General features: G+C 42.7%; 1 protein-coding gene across 18 annotated transcripts in view; it reads left to right on the top strand.

The window, feature by feature from the left end:
- ptprk (protein tyrosine phosphatase receptor type K) overlaps window positions 1–13,595 on the top strand; it is a 156,410-nt gene that overhangs the window by 85,363 nt on the left and 57,452 nt on the right. For all 18 annotated transcript variants that reach the window (XM_045720782.1, XM_045720781.1, XM_014205051.2 and 15 more), the window contains one exon: window positions 8,226–8,519. In XM_045720782.1, the coding sequence (XP_045576738.1) occupies window positions 8,226–8,519 (294 nt within the window). The remainder of the gene's footprint in view (window positions 1–8,225; window positions 8,520–13,595) is intronic.

Below are 13,595 nucleotides of genomic sequence, written 5' to 3'. Positions count from 1 at the left end.
TGTGTGTACACTCTGACTGTTGTGTAGATAGTGTGTGCTGTCATCTCCCCCGGGGTTTGCGTGTGGGTGCCAGTGTGCCACCCTGCCGTAAACAAACTGGCTGATTGGTGGCAGACACAACTGTCAGCTGAGGAGCAGGCTGGGAGATATTTTCTGCTTAAAAGTAGATTCAAACTCAGTACCTGCCAGCTCTTCCCCCACTGAAGAAAGGCTCCTGCTTGACAATCCCAGGCTCAAAGAGAGATTGTTAAACTCTGATGAAGCCTCATAATGATGCCAAAGGAAGAACTTGGAAGGCACACAAGAAAAGAGAAACGCGTCAACACAGGAAAATATTCTAATGATATGAATATGGAACTGGGTTGATTCCAATGCACAGGGGGAACACATTTTAGCAATATTGGTTTAGAATGTATTTTTGTGGTGTGCAAATTTAACCTGAAATGAACTCCAAGCAGTCTGTGGACTGTTTGCTTCTTAACCACAGGGTTTTAAGTGGCAGAATGATTGTGTCACCTTGTAGACGATAGTCTAATACCATCAGCCCAAACAGTGTCTACATGCTGGAAGTAAAGTGGGGGAGACAGGTGGAGGAAGGGATCACTCCTTTGCGTCTTGTAATGCCATCAGTCAGCTGTAGATTGCTGCGTGCACTTTGCTGTTTCAAGGCCTGCCTAGTCGCTGTCATCTTTTGCCTCGGAGCTTATCATTAACTTCAAAATAAGCCAGAGCGGACCTGAACGTTTCCTCCCGCACAAAATGAAGTTGCTGCAGCACACTCGTTTTTTTTCTCTCTCTATACATCTCTCCTTTCTTTTCTCACTCCCCTTCCTCCCCCTACCCCGCTCCGCCTTCTCCTCCTCCCCCCATTTTTTTGATCAAGCTACTGCCTTGGAGATTGTCGACAATTACTATTAGAATGGGCTCCGGGGCTGTGGATGCTTGGGGCTGGGTCAGAGCAGTCAGAGCAGAGCTGCAGGCTGGCCAGTCAGTAGCCTAAGTTGTGCGACGGCACGGCTGATGTTTAGCGGCGCGGCCTGCTGAAGGATGAGAGATGGATGAGACAAGGTTCAAGGAGCAGTAATGCGAGGGCTCTGCGATATCATTCCACACTGTCACCCCACATGTGATGGATGGGCTGCTGGGGAAGAAGCAATATTAGATGATGAAAGATTCATCATCATCTCCCTCCCCTCCCCCCTCTGCCCGCCCGCCACTATCTACCTGCTCAGTCCTACTGTTACTATCATCCTGCCACCGTTATGAAGCCCTAAATGGGGAGAGTCAGTCAGCCTGCCTGCCTAGTACCTGTCATGGAAGGCTGTTAAAACGCCTGCTTGCTAAAGCCTTCTGCATGCATGCTACTGTGCATTTTATTGCAAGCGTATTTATAGTTTTTCAGTCGAAAGAAGCCATTTTGGGTGTCATTTACTCCAGACCTTCTCTGTTATGTTTACGCCGTTTCCTCCGAACGTCTTAATGAAATGAGAACGGTCCTCGCCTACAGGTACAAGTACAAATTAGATTGGCAATTGCCTCTGCATTTAAATGGCTTTTTTCTTCGTTCTATTTTTTTCCGTTGATGGCGTTGGTTTGTTTTCCTGGAAAACTACTTCTAATAAACATCAGTGGTTTCAATAAGGAATTGTTTTGATTAAATCAATTGTGAAGATGCTTCTGGTTCGTTTTAGTTGGAGTCTATAAGCAATCCAGTATTTTGACCCAATGTATTTACCCGGAAACAGGATTTCAGGAATTCAAACATAAAGAAAATACACAGGTCACATTTAACCTCTATGGGCTAGATGGGACGCTTGCGTCCCACCTACTCAACAGCCAGTGTAATCCCGTGGCGCGATATTCAAATACCTTAGAAATGCTATTACTTCAATTTCTCAAACATATGACTATTTTACACCATTTTAAAGACAAGACTCTCGTTAATCTAACCACACTGTCCGATTTCAAAAAGGCTTTACAACGAAAGCAAAACATTAGATTATGTCAGCAGAGTACCCAGCCAGAAATAATCAGACACCCATTTTTCAAGCTAGCATATAATGTCACGTAAACCCAAACCACAGCTAAATGCAGCACTAACCTTTAATGATCTTCATCAGATGACAATCCTAGGACATTATGTTATACAATACATGCATGTTTTGTTCAATCAAGTTCATATTTATATCAAAAACCAGCTTTTTACATTAGCATGTGACTAGCATGTGACTAGCATTCCCACCAAACACTTCCGGTGAATTTACTAAATTACTCACGATAAACGTTCACAAAAAACATAATTATTTTAAGAATTATAGATACAGAACTCCTTTATGCACTCGCTATGTCCGATTTTAAAATAGCTTTTCGGTGAAAGCACATTTTGCAATATTCTGAGTAGATAGCCCGGCCATCACAGGCTAGCTATTTTGACACCCACCAAGTGTGGTACTCACCAAACTCCGATTTACTATTAGAAAAGTTTGATTACCTTTGCTGTTCTTCGTCAGAATGCACTCCCAGGACTTCTACTTCAATAACAAATGTCGGTTTGGTTCCAAATAATCCATAGTTATATCCAAATAGCAGCGTTTTGTTCGTGCGTTCAAGACACTATCCGAAGGGTAAAGAAGGGTGACGCGCCCGATGCATTTCGTGACAAAAAATGTCTAAATATTCCATTACCGTACTTCGAAGCATGTCAACCGCTGTTTAAAATCAATTTTAATGCTATTTTTCTCGTAAAAAAGCGATAATATTCCGACCGGGAGTCGTTGTTTTCGTTCAAAGAGAGAGAAAGTAAACATGGTGTCGGCTCGTGCACGCGCTTCCAGTCTCATTGTCCTCAGATCGACCATTATCCAAATGCGCTAATGTTTTTCAGCCATGGCCTGCAAAGCCACCATTCATCTTTCTGGCGCCTTCTGAGAGCCTATGGGAGCGTTAGAAAATGTCATGTTATGCCAGAGATCCCCTGTTTTGGTTAGAGATGATCAAGAAGGCCATGAAATGGTCAGAGAGAGCGCTTCCTGTTTGGAATCTTCTCAGGTTTTGGCCTGCCAAATGAGTTCTGTTATACTCACAGACACCATTCAAACAGTTTTAGAAACTTTAGGGTGTTTTCTATCCAAATCAAACAATTATATGCATATTCTAGTTACTGGGCAGGAGTAGTAACCAGATTAAATCGGGTACGTTTTTTATCCGGCAATGCAAATACTGCCCCCTATCCCCAACAGGTTTTAAGGGAAAAGTAAAAATATACACGTCACATGCATTTTCATATATGCTTTCTGCTTTTCGTATATGCTTTCTGGCACTAGTATGGTAGGCCACAGTAGTTGTGTCCGTTTCAAATGCTTTTATCTTATTGAATTATGAGAAATTAGATTTTTCAGAGCAGCCCAATCATTTTTGCAGCACGCATCTCATGCACAACTAATGAGACAGAGAGAGATTAATTGGTTTAGAAAACCAGGAAGCAAACACAATTAAAAACTCCTGGGAACTCTCTACAGGGGGAGTGTCCTGGGTTCAGGTATTGTGTGTTCCACAAAGCGAGCACTTCTGGGACGTTATCCACCATCACCACCGTACACGATTCACTAGCTTGTTATAGAGCTACGTCCACCTGGGTATTAATAATGCAAAAGAGCTAAACAATTACTTTCTAATTTATGGTCTTCTGTTGGGGCTTAATTCAAGCAAATAACAATTTGTCTCATGAACACAATGTATATTTGTATGCCCTGCAGGGCTAAACACTAAACAGGTCCTTTTTGTAGATAATTGTTAGGTTCAACAGACAAAAGCATGGGTCACGTCAGATGGGGGCCCTACGAGCCAAATTGTATCCACATTTCAGTCTGAATCAAAGCACTGGATTCCATGTTTATGACTCAGTGTAAGTGCTATTTATACGCTGAGTATACAAACTCTTTCCATTACATAGACTGACCAGGTGATTCCAGGTAAAAGCTATGATTCCTTATTGATGTCACTTGTTAAATCCACTTCAATCAGTGTAGATGAAGGGGAGGAGACGGGTTAAAGAAGGATTTTTAAGACATGGAATGTGTATGCGTGCTATTCAGAGGCTTGTGTCCAGAACTGCAACGCTGCTTGGTTTTTCGTGCTCAACAGTTTCCTGGGTGAATCAAGAATGGTCCGCAACCCAAAGGACAACCAACAAATTTGACACAATTGTGGGAAGCGTTGGAGTCAACATGGGCCAGCATTAGATCATCTGTTTTGTTACTGTCCATATGTAGCTTGTTCAGAAATGGCTGAAGAATTGCAAGATGTAACTGGAGCTAACTCTGGAAATAGCACTGCTGGGTGATTTAAAAAGTCATAGTCAATCGATGAATAATATAATAATACTCTTAGCAAAAATGTTTCTTTAATTTACAATCTGTTGAAACTATGATAATAGAAAGGTTCAGAACCTTTGTGAAACTTCACAGCACACTTGAAAAATATGGCAAATACAAATCAAAACTCGATGGTCTTCAGAGGTCAATGGGAGGGGTTGAGGGTAGCTTAAGGCTTGGACTAAAAACGAACAAAAGATAACTATTGTAAAATGTATATAGTATGTATAAGCTGGAAGTAAAAGCCTAAGCGTTATTGTTCATTAGTTTACTCCAACTAGGGGAGGGGTGGTAGGGTTAGAGGAAAATAATAAAGGAGAATATATCAAAATATTTATATTCTATATACAGTACCATTCAAAAGTTTGGACACCTACTCATTCCAGGGTTTTACTTTATTTTTTACTATTTTCTACATTGCATTCTCTCAACCAGCTTCATGAGGTAGTCATCTAGAATGCATTTCAATTAACAGGTGTGCCTTGTTAAAAGTTAATTTGTGGAATTTCTTTCTTTCTTAATGCTTTTGAGCCAATCAGTTGTGTTGTGACAAGGTAGGGGTGGTATACTGAAGATAGCCCTATTTGGTAAAAGACCAAGTCCATATTATGGCAAGACCAGCTCAAATAAGCTAAGAGAAACGACAGTCCATCATAACTTTAAGACATGAAGGTCAGTCAAAGCGCAAAATTTCAAGAACTTTAAAGTTTCTTCAAGTGCAGTCGCAAAAACCATCAAGCGCTATGATGAAACTGGCTCTCATGAGGACCTCCACAGGAAAGGAAGACTTAGACTTACATCTGCTGCAGAGGATACGTTCATTAAAGTTAACTGCACCTCAGATTGCAACCCAAATAAATGCTTCAGAGTTCAAGTAACAGTCACATTTCAACATCAACTATTCAAAGGAGACTGTGTGAATCAGGCATTCATGGTCAAATTTCTGCAAAGAAACCACAACTAAAGGACACCAATAAGATAAAGAGACTTGCTTGGGCCAAGAAACACGAGCAATGGACATTAGACCGGTGAAAATCTGTCCTTTGAGTCCAAATTTAAGATTTTTGGTTCCAACCGATATGTATTTGTGAGACGCAGAGTAGGTGAATGGATTATCTCTGCATGTGTGGTTCCCACCCTGAAGCATGGAGAAGGAGGAGTGATGGTGTGGGGGTGTTTTGCTGGTGACACTGTAAATTATTTATTTATAAATCAAGGCACACTTAACCAGTATGGCTACAACAGCATTCTGCAGCGATACTCCATCCCATCTGGTTTGCGCTTAGTGGGACTATCATTTGTTTTTCAACAGGACAATAACCCAACACACCTCCAGGCTGTGTAAGGGTTATTTGACCCAGAAGGAGAGTGATGGAGTACTGCATCAGATGACCTGGCCTCCACAATCACCCGACCTCAACCCAATTGAGATGGTTTGGGATGAGTTGGACCGCAGAGTGAAGGAAAAGCAGCCAACAAGTGCTCAGCATATGTGGGAACTCCTTCAAGATTGTTGGAAAAGCATTCCAGGTGAAGCTGGTTGAGAGAATGCCAAGAGTGTGCAAAGCTGTCATCAACGCAAAGGGTGGCTACTTTGAAGAATCTAAAATATATTTTGATTTGTTTAGCACTTTTTTGGTTACTACATGATTCCATATGTGTTGTTTTGATGTCTTCACTGTTATTCAACAATGTAGAAAATAGTAAAAAAAAAGAAAAACCCTTGAATGAGAAGGTGTCCAACCTTTTAACTGGTACTGTATATATTTTTTAAACAATACAAAACATACACATGCAAACGACAGCATACAAATGCACACAAACATCAACGACGTCACACCTGCTCACACCCCCATCTCCAGCGCTCGCATCACTCTCTGCCACATGGCCTCAAACGGCACCATTTTGTTTCTCTCATTTTGTCGCCCACGTACTTTCAACATTTTACCTTTCCATTGTGTTATCGATGGAGGATTGGTTGATTTCCGGTTTTTAAGTCTACATTTTTTCAAGATGATTGATGTGAAAAGTATTGTCCAACTCATCAGGTATCGCACTTCACCCTCATATGCCATGTCTTGAAATATGCAGACAGACGGATTAATATACAGTGCATTCGGAAAGTATTCAAACCCCTTGACTTTTTCCACATTTTTGTTACATAATTGTTTCCCCTCAATCTACACACAATACCCCATAATGACAAAGAAAAAACTTTTTTTTTTAAATGTTTGCAAATGTATTAAAATAAACAGATACCTTATGTAAATAAGTATTCAGACCCTTTGCTAAGACACTCGAAATTGAGCTCAGGTGCATCCTGTTTCTATTGATCATCCTTGAGATGTTTCTATAACTTGATTGGAGTCCACCTGTGGTAAATTCAATTGATTGGACATGATTTGGAAAGGCACACACCTGTCTATATTATATAAGGTCCCACAGTTGACAGTGCATGTCAGAGCAAAAACCAAGCCATGAGGTTGAAGGAATTGTCCGTAGAGCTCTGAGACAGGATTGTGTCAAGGCACAGATCTGGGGAAGGTTACCAAAAATGTCTGCATCATTGAAGGTCCCCAAGAACACAGTGGTCTCCATCATTTTTAAATGGAAGAAGTTTGGAACCACCCTGACTTCCTAGAGCTGGCTGTCCCAGACAGAGTTCCACTGTGGAGATGGGAGAACCTTTCGGAAGGACAACCATCTCTGCAGCACTCCACCAATCAGGCCTTTATGGTAGTTGCCAGACGGAAGCCACTCCTCAGTAAAAGGCACATGACAGACAGCTTGGAGTTTGCCAAAAGGAACCTAAAGGACTCTCAGAACATGAGAAACAAGATTCTCTGGTCTGATGAAACCAAGATTGAACTCTATAGGCTGAATGCCAAGCGACATGTCTGGAGGAAACCTGACACCATCCCTACATTGAAGCATGGTAGTGGCAGCGTCATGCTGTGGGGAGCGCAGCTCAATATTAAAAAGGTGTTCCTAATTTTTGGTACACTCAGTGTACATCTACCACACTTTTTGATCAAACAGATGATTAAGTGGAAGGTAAACAGGTGGACATGAATAAAATGTACCGCAAGCAGAATGTTGAATAGCCGACTTTGTGATGGTAACGTGTGTTCACGAAGATGATATGGGCAGGATGGGTTAGCACCAGTACAGTGACTATCAGATTGGACTTAATGTGATCTCTGAGTATTGCCACTGCTGTTGAATTAGCTTCAACAAATGAGTCGGCCGACAGCCATCTGGCCTGGGAGAAAAGAGAGAGAAGAGGGAAAAGCAGAGGCCTGCATTATGTGCCGAGCCGGAGACCAGCTTCATCTGAGTGCGTTAAACAACGCTCTGTCCTTATGTCTCCTTATCAAATCAAATGTTATTGGTCACATACACATATTTAGCAGATGTTATTGTGGGTGTAGCGAAATGCTTGTAAGAAATGACACACAAAAAAACGAAATACTGCAAAGTTGCTTAGGAGCTAGAAGCAGAGATTCCAGACTGACTGGAAGTGGAACCATCTGGTCGGTCTGAGAGTTTGGTGCCCTCGGACCCATTCTAACTTGAACTTCTTGCTGTTGAATTCATTGGGTGTGTGACGATGACACAAATCTCATTAGATTGATTATCGATTTGGAAAAGAGAGTCCAAATGAGTCATAAAAAAATGTGTTATCCAGACCTTTTAGTTGGATACTTCTGATTGAATAGATACTATGTCGTCTGCAATAAAAACACACAGACACTGGAAGCTTTTGCCAAAAATAGATAATGTCCCTAATAGAAATGCCTTGAAGTATGCTGTGCTAAACCATATTCTCTGTTTCCCGCCTGTCTCCTCCAGAACCCCCGCGGCCTATTGCACCCCCTCAGCTGCTGGGTGTTGGGCCCACCTACCTTCTGATCCAGCTCAATGCCAACTCCATATTTGGGGACGGCCCTATCATTCTGAAGGAGGTGGAGTATCGCATGACATCAGGGAGCTGGATAGAGACCCATGCTGTCAACTCCCCTAACTACAAGCTGTGGCACCTGGACCCAGACACAGAGTACGAGATCCGTGTGCTGCTCACCAGACCAGGGGAGGGGGGCACCGGCCAGTCTGGACCACCTCTCATCACCAGGACCAAGTGTGCCGGTAAGTCTCCATCTCCATCCTTCCTTCCTTTTCTCTCCGTTGTTTTTAATTTTCAATTTTTTTGCTCCCTGTTGCCTCTCTCCGCGTTCCACTGCTCTGTGATATTTGCATACAGATAATTGCCTTGGGCGCTCTTAGAAAACATAATTGGAAAAGCCAGGGAAAATAAACAAGGTTCCTGGTAGAGGTAGTGTCATGGCCGTCACTCACTACGAGTTCCTTTCAGATGTAGGGGGTGTTTGTAAGGAAATAAACTAGCATGCTTTTCAGAACGAACCTTGCCAGTATTTACCCTGGGGTCCATGGATGACAAACCTGAGGAAGGAATTCTCATTCATTTCTGTCGGGCGGCGTGATACACAGTCCTGGGTTGCCATGGCATCTGCATTAAACAGCATATCAACAAGGCGGGGACTATATACAGAAGTTATATGGGGGAGCACGTAGTGGAGCGTTTGTGTACGGAGAAGGAATCTGAAGATGGAAAGTGGTTATTAAGAATAATGCGGAATGTATGCAGTGTTTCATTACTCTGGGCATTGCCTTTCCATCAGCCTGAGACACTATCCATCTATTCCCATGCCTCACCCTCAGATGTGAATAGACCAGCTGTATTCCCAGATTGACATTCAGAGTGGGGACTCTCTGTAGTTTTGTGTTTCCTCTTGGCTACTGTCAGGTTGTGGAGTGAGGTTTTCCAGGGGACATAGTCCAGGTACAGCCCTGTAGTCTGCTCGGGAGGAGATGCCTACTCTATGTCGCTGCTTTCATCCATCACAGCCAATCATATCATTGAATTATGTGCTGCCCATGGAATTGGCAGGAACGCATTATATGTTTGTGGCAATACAGGAAGCGTATATATCAATATCTTCCTCTTCCTTAGTTTGTCCTACATCTCACTGCACGCTCCCACCTAGCAAAATGCATACGGATGTTTTTCCAGTTTCATATTTTGGTGTTCAGACCCTGACATCCACAGCAAAAGGAATCCTTGGTGATTAGGAAGTAATTTGACAGATGTAGGCACCAGGCATCTGTGTAAATAGAAGTTGTGATATGTCTATGTTCTCAGCAGACACATTTTGATAACTGGGCTTAAAGAGGCAGCCTAAATTCAAATCTTTGAATTTTTTTTGTATACCCTGTATGTATGACAGACACTTTTATACTAGACTACACTTCCCCTAGATTCCTTTTGAGATTATTAGTTTGTCTTCAGTAAGAATTTTATGGCATCCTTGCTTTGTATCTAAAACGCTAATATTAAGCATCTGAGCATCTTCCTCTCCATCCGGGAACGGGTGCCATGAGAAAGTGCAGGCCAAGAATGGCAAACAGTGCTCAGAGATTTCTTATGTACGTGTTCTCCTACACAAACAAAATCAACTTCCTCTCACACGGTTTAACCTTTTTCCTGTGAACTTCAGGTTATTTTCACTAGCAGTACATTACTATTAGGACAAGGGCTCCTGGGTAGCAGAGAGGCGGGGTGGCTCGCAGACTAGTCAATGTCACGTTCCTGATTTGCAGGGTAGCAAACGCATTATGAAAATCCTCAGGGCGCCTCTCTCCAGAGAGTTTGCGTTTGTATTTGTATTTATATATTTTTTAGCATGCTCCCTATGTAATTTATTTCTTACAAATGTCATGCCATTTCAGCAAAATAACGTATTGATCATTTCCCCATGCTTCACTGTTAAATAACAAAGAAATAAACGATTCGAAGGCCGGGGAATGAAAGCTAATAATTGCTGGTGCATGTTACTGCCACCATTTATTGCTGCATAGAATTCACGTTCCATATATTTCTCTTTCCCCACCATTTTGTGTAATATTATTGTTGTACTGGGAAAATGGGTGGGTCCATTAGTGTCTGGTTTATATTACGGTGGTGGCATTCCTACCATGTTGTCACTGTCGTCTGTCCCAGCACATTAAACAGATGTCATACACCACCATGGTTCCCAGCTGTGCTTAATTTCCCCCGACCGCTTCAGACCACGTAGGCTCGCCTTAAGTCCCCCATTTCCTGCCATAAACACTGCCAAGAAAAGAAAAGAAAGCATTGGAAACAATCTTCTTCGCTGTTGCCTTTTAAGTTGGATGTATGTGTGTGTGAATAGGTGTGGCACGATTGTGGAAGAACTGTACTATTGTGTAAGTGCCTCAGATTTCCTGAGGGAAGCACATGACACGGTGCTGCTGGAATAGCCAGGCAGGCCGCGCACTGTCTGCCACCTGAGCCCTATTGGACTGGTTACCAACCAGCAGACAGCAGACTGGGACTGAGGGATAGAGAGGAGAGAAAATATAGTGAAAGGTAGACAGAGCAGGTCTGCTTTCCCACGGGAAGGGTTTTCTTTCATCACCGTCGAGACAAACCACTCACCCACACGATAGTGAGACAACATGGAGGACCGTTGGTCTCATCAAGACCTCTCTTCAGCTAGCCAAGCAACACCTCCTACAAGCAGAATTGATGAGTAAAACATCATTAAAGGCTACATTCAACTGGAGATTTCAAATATAGGATGTAGCTCATCATCATCATTACTCAATGTGTGTCCCATGTCTGGTAGAATGAGCAGAGGCTTCATTTGGACCGGTTTCTTATTGAAAGGATAGACTCAGCAGTCCTCTGCACTCTATGCTCCAAGAACCTAAAGTGTTTTCCATACCACTGCCTGCTCAAAAAACTCCTCAGCTGGAAATTAGATTGTGTATAATGAAATGAACAGACCACTCGGTTCCTAATGCCCAGTAGGGGTTTTACCGGAGAGTGTTGAAATGTTGTCGCCTTTTAAATTCAAACAGGAAACACCGTATTGACTGGAGAGGAAGTAGTAGAGTTGTTAAGCTGACACTTGCAGTAGAACAGTTTCCTGCATGACAGACAGGCAGAGAAAATTAATGCTCTTAGTGCGCCGTACGGCTTTGATTCGCCTGTGCATTTCTACGAGCACCTCAAGTCGCGCTACAAACGCCTTTTGCCATCTGTAACCGACCTGATTGGTTTTAATAGTTCTACATGTCTGAACATGTTGTGCTTTCAGAGCATCACAGGCTAGGATAAGCTCTTGAAGCCAGTTCAAAAAGCAATTAACTCTGCAGAACTAGCTAGCACTGCACTTGGTCCTCAGCCATATTCTTTAGCCTCGCTCCTCCAGACAGAGTAGTCCTGCATGGGCTTTAGTAATATCACCCTTAAATGTTGAAGAGCATTGGGATGGAGCAAAAGTAGCCATATCTGTGTCCCAAATGGCAACCTATTATAGTCCTATGGGCCCTGTTCAAAGGTAATTGCACTAAAAAGGGAATAGGGTGTCATTTGGGAAGAATCCCGTGTCTAGGTTGAGCTGAGGCTGATGTAACCACTGTCCAGTAATGGAGTGTCAGGTTTTCTTTGACTGACAAACAGAACAGAGGCCTATCTATCAGGGAGATGTTTCAGTACCACTCAGTCAGTGTTTTCTCCAAGGACCTCAGTCAGTGTGAGAGTCAGGACGTCGCACTCGTGGCAAGACACCATTCCAATTAATAAAGGTAATAGAGAACCACGAGCGGCTGACCATCACATTGCTGATTACACAGAAAAAGGTGTACCGATTACTACTGAATGACCTCTCTGAGCTGACATTTGCAGTGGCAGGCCTTTTATTGAGGCAATTTCAATGAAATCACCGGCAGCCCTTTAGATGAACAGTCGATCCAATAACAACCTATTTAGAGCCAAGGTCAACAGTTCAACCTGTCCTGTGGTACTGAAAGGAATGCATTCGGTCCGGATTTTCCCCCCCACTTTTTCGCTAACGTGTTGCCAAGGTGTTTGATTTGGTGTATGCTATCACTAATTGTCGCCATCTATTTGCTGAACGCCGAAGGGACCGGCGATTAGGAGTCTCAAGACAAACCTCCCAAAACACAACGGGCGTGTTTAGTGATGCAGTGAGGACTATTTCCTCTCAGGTGCAAACACACAGGTCTCCACCCATCCACTCTCATATGCACATTGACTTTCCACACATGATCAATGCTCAGTCTTACATATTGATTTTGATTGGGCCCTGCAGCCAGAAATATTATTTAAGGGTCTAATTCTTTGAGTTCTGCGTTCATTTCAAAGACCCTTAAAGCACTAGAGATTTGTTTTTCCCCCCCATACAGGATGAGTGTTTCTTCCTCCTGCATAGGAAAGTGGTAAACGATCATGGTGATTATGGCCCCCATTGATGTTATTAACATCCTAGTACACTGGGATTAATACTATTGATTTGGGTACTCAGTCTGTACTCTCCACTTGACACGTTTGAAAATAACCACACACACACACACACACACACACACACACAACTGTACATGCTACTACTGACCTACCTCAGAGGGACTAGTGTTTCTTCAAGGATGAATTCCTGTGACATTTGCTAATCTGTTGCCCATGACTTTGCCTGTAGTGAGACTGACACCAGTTGTGGTGGGGTTGTCCATGGGTCAGGGGGAACTTTCAAAACAGTATTATCCTCCAAAAATACCCCATAAGTACTGAAAGGCACGAAAAGCGGAGATTTTGAGAATAAATGCACACTATCAGAATGCGAGGGAGAGAAAGAGTGAGACCCACTGCGTGTGGAATGATCAAAAATGTTAGCTGTTGTACTACACTAGTACTAGTAGCAGTAGTCGTTATATCAGTAGTCCTGGTAGCAGTCACAGATCGTCCTCTAGAGCAGTGGTTCCCAAACTGCCCATAGGCCCCGTAGGGAACGCAGTCCGGCTTCAACTTACTCTTGAAAGTTGTAATAGTAGAATGCACAAGGTGACATTACGAAATTGGGTAGTGCATCATCAGTTTTCCTCTTGTGATGTCAGTCGTTGCATAACTTCGAGAGCCATTTTATAAACTTGTCAAAAATGTCCCGAGCAACTAGCCCATGTCAGCTAATGTTTTTTAGCTAGCATTTTTAGCCCATAGATTTTTTGTAGTAATCTTCGAGTCACTCAAATATCACATGAATACACATTAGACATGGCAAAAATGTATAGAATTGCGAGAAAATGTGCTTTAAAAAAAACGGC

The sequence above is a fragment of the Salmo salar genome, chromosome ssa06 (assembly GCF_905237065.1).
Source record: "Salmo salar chromosome ssa06, Ssal_v3.1, whole genome shotgun sequence".
Classification (NCBI taxonomy): domain Eukaryota; kingdom Metazoa; phylum Chordata; class Actinopteri; order Salmoniformes; family Salmonidae; genus Salmo; species Salmo salar.
Note: the sequence above shows the minus strand (reverse complement) of the source record. Positions and strands in the feature narration are given on the sequence as shown.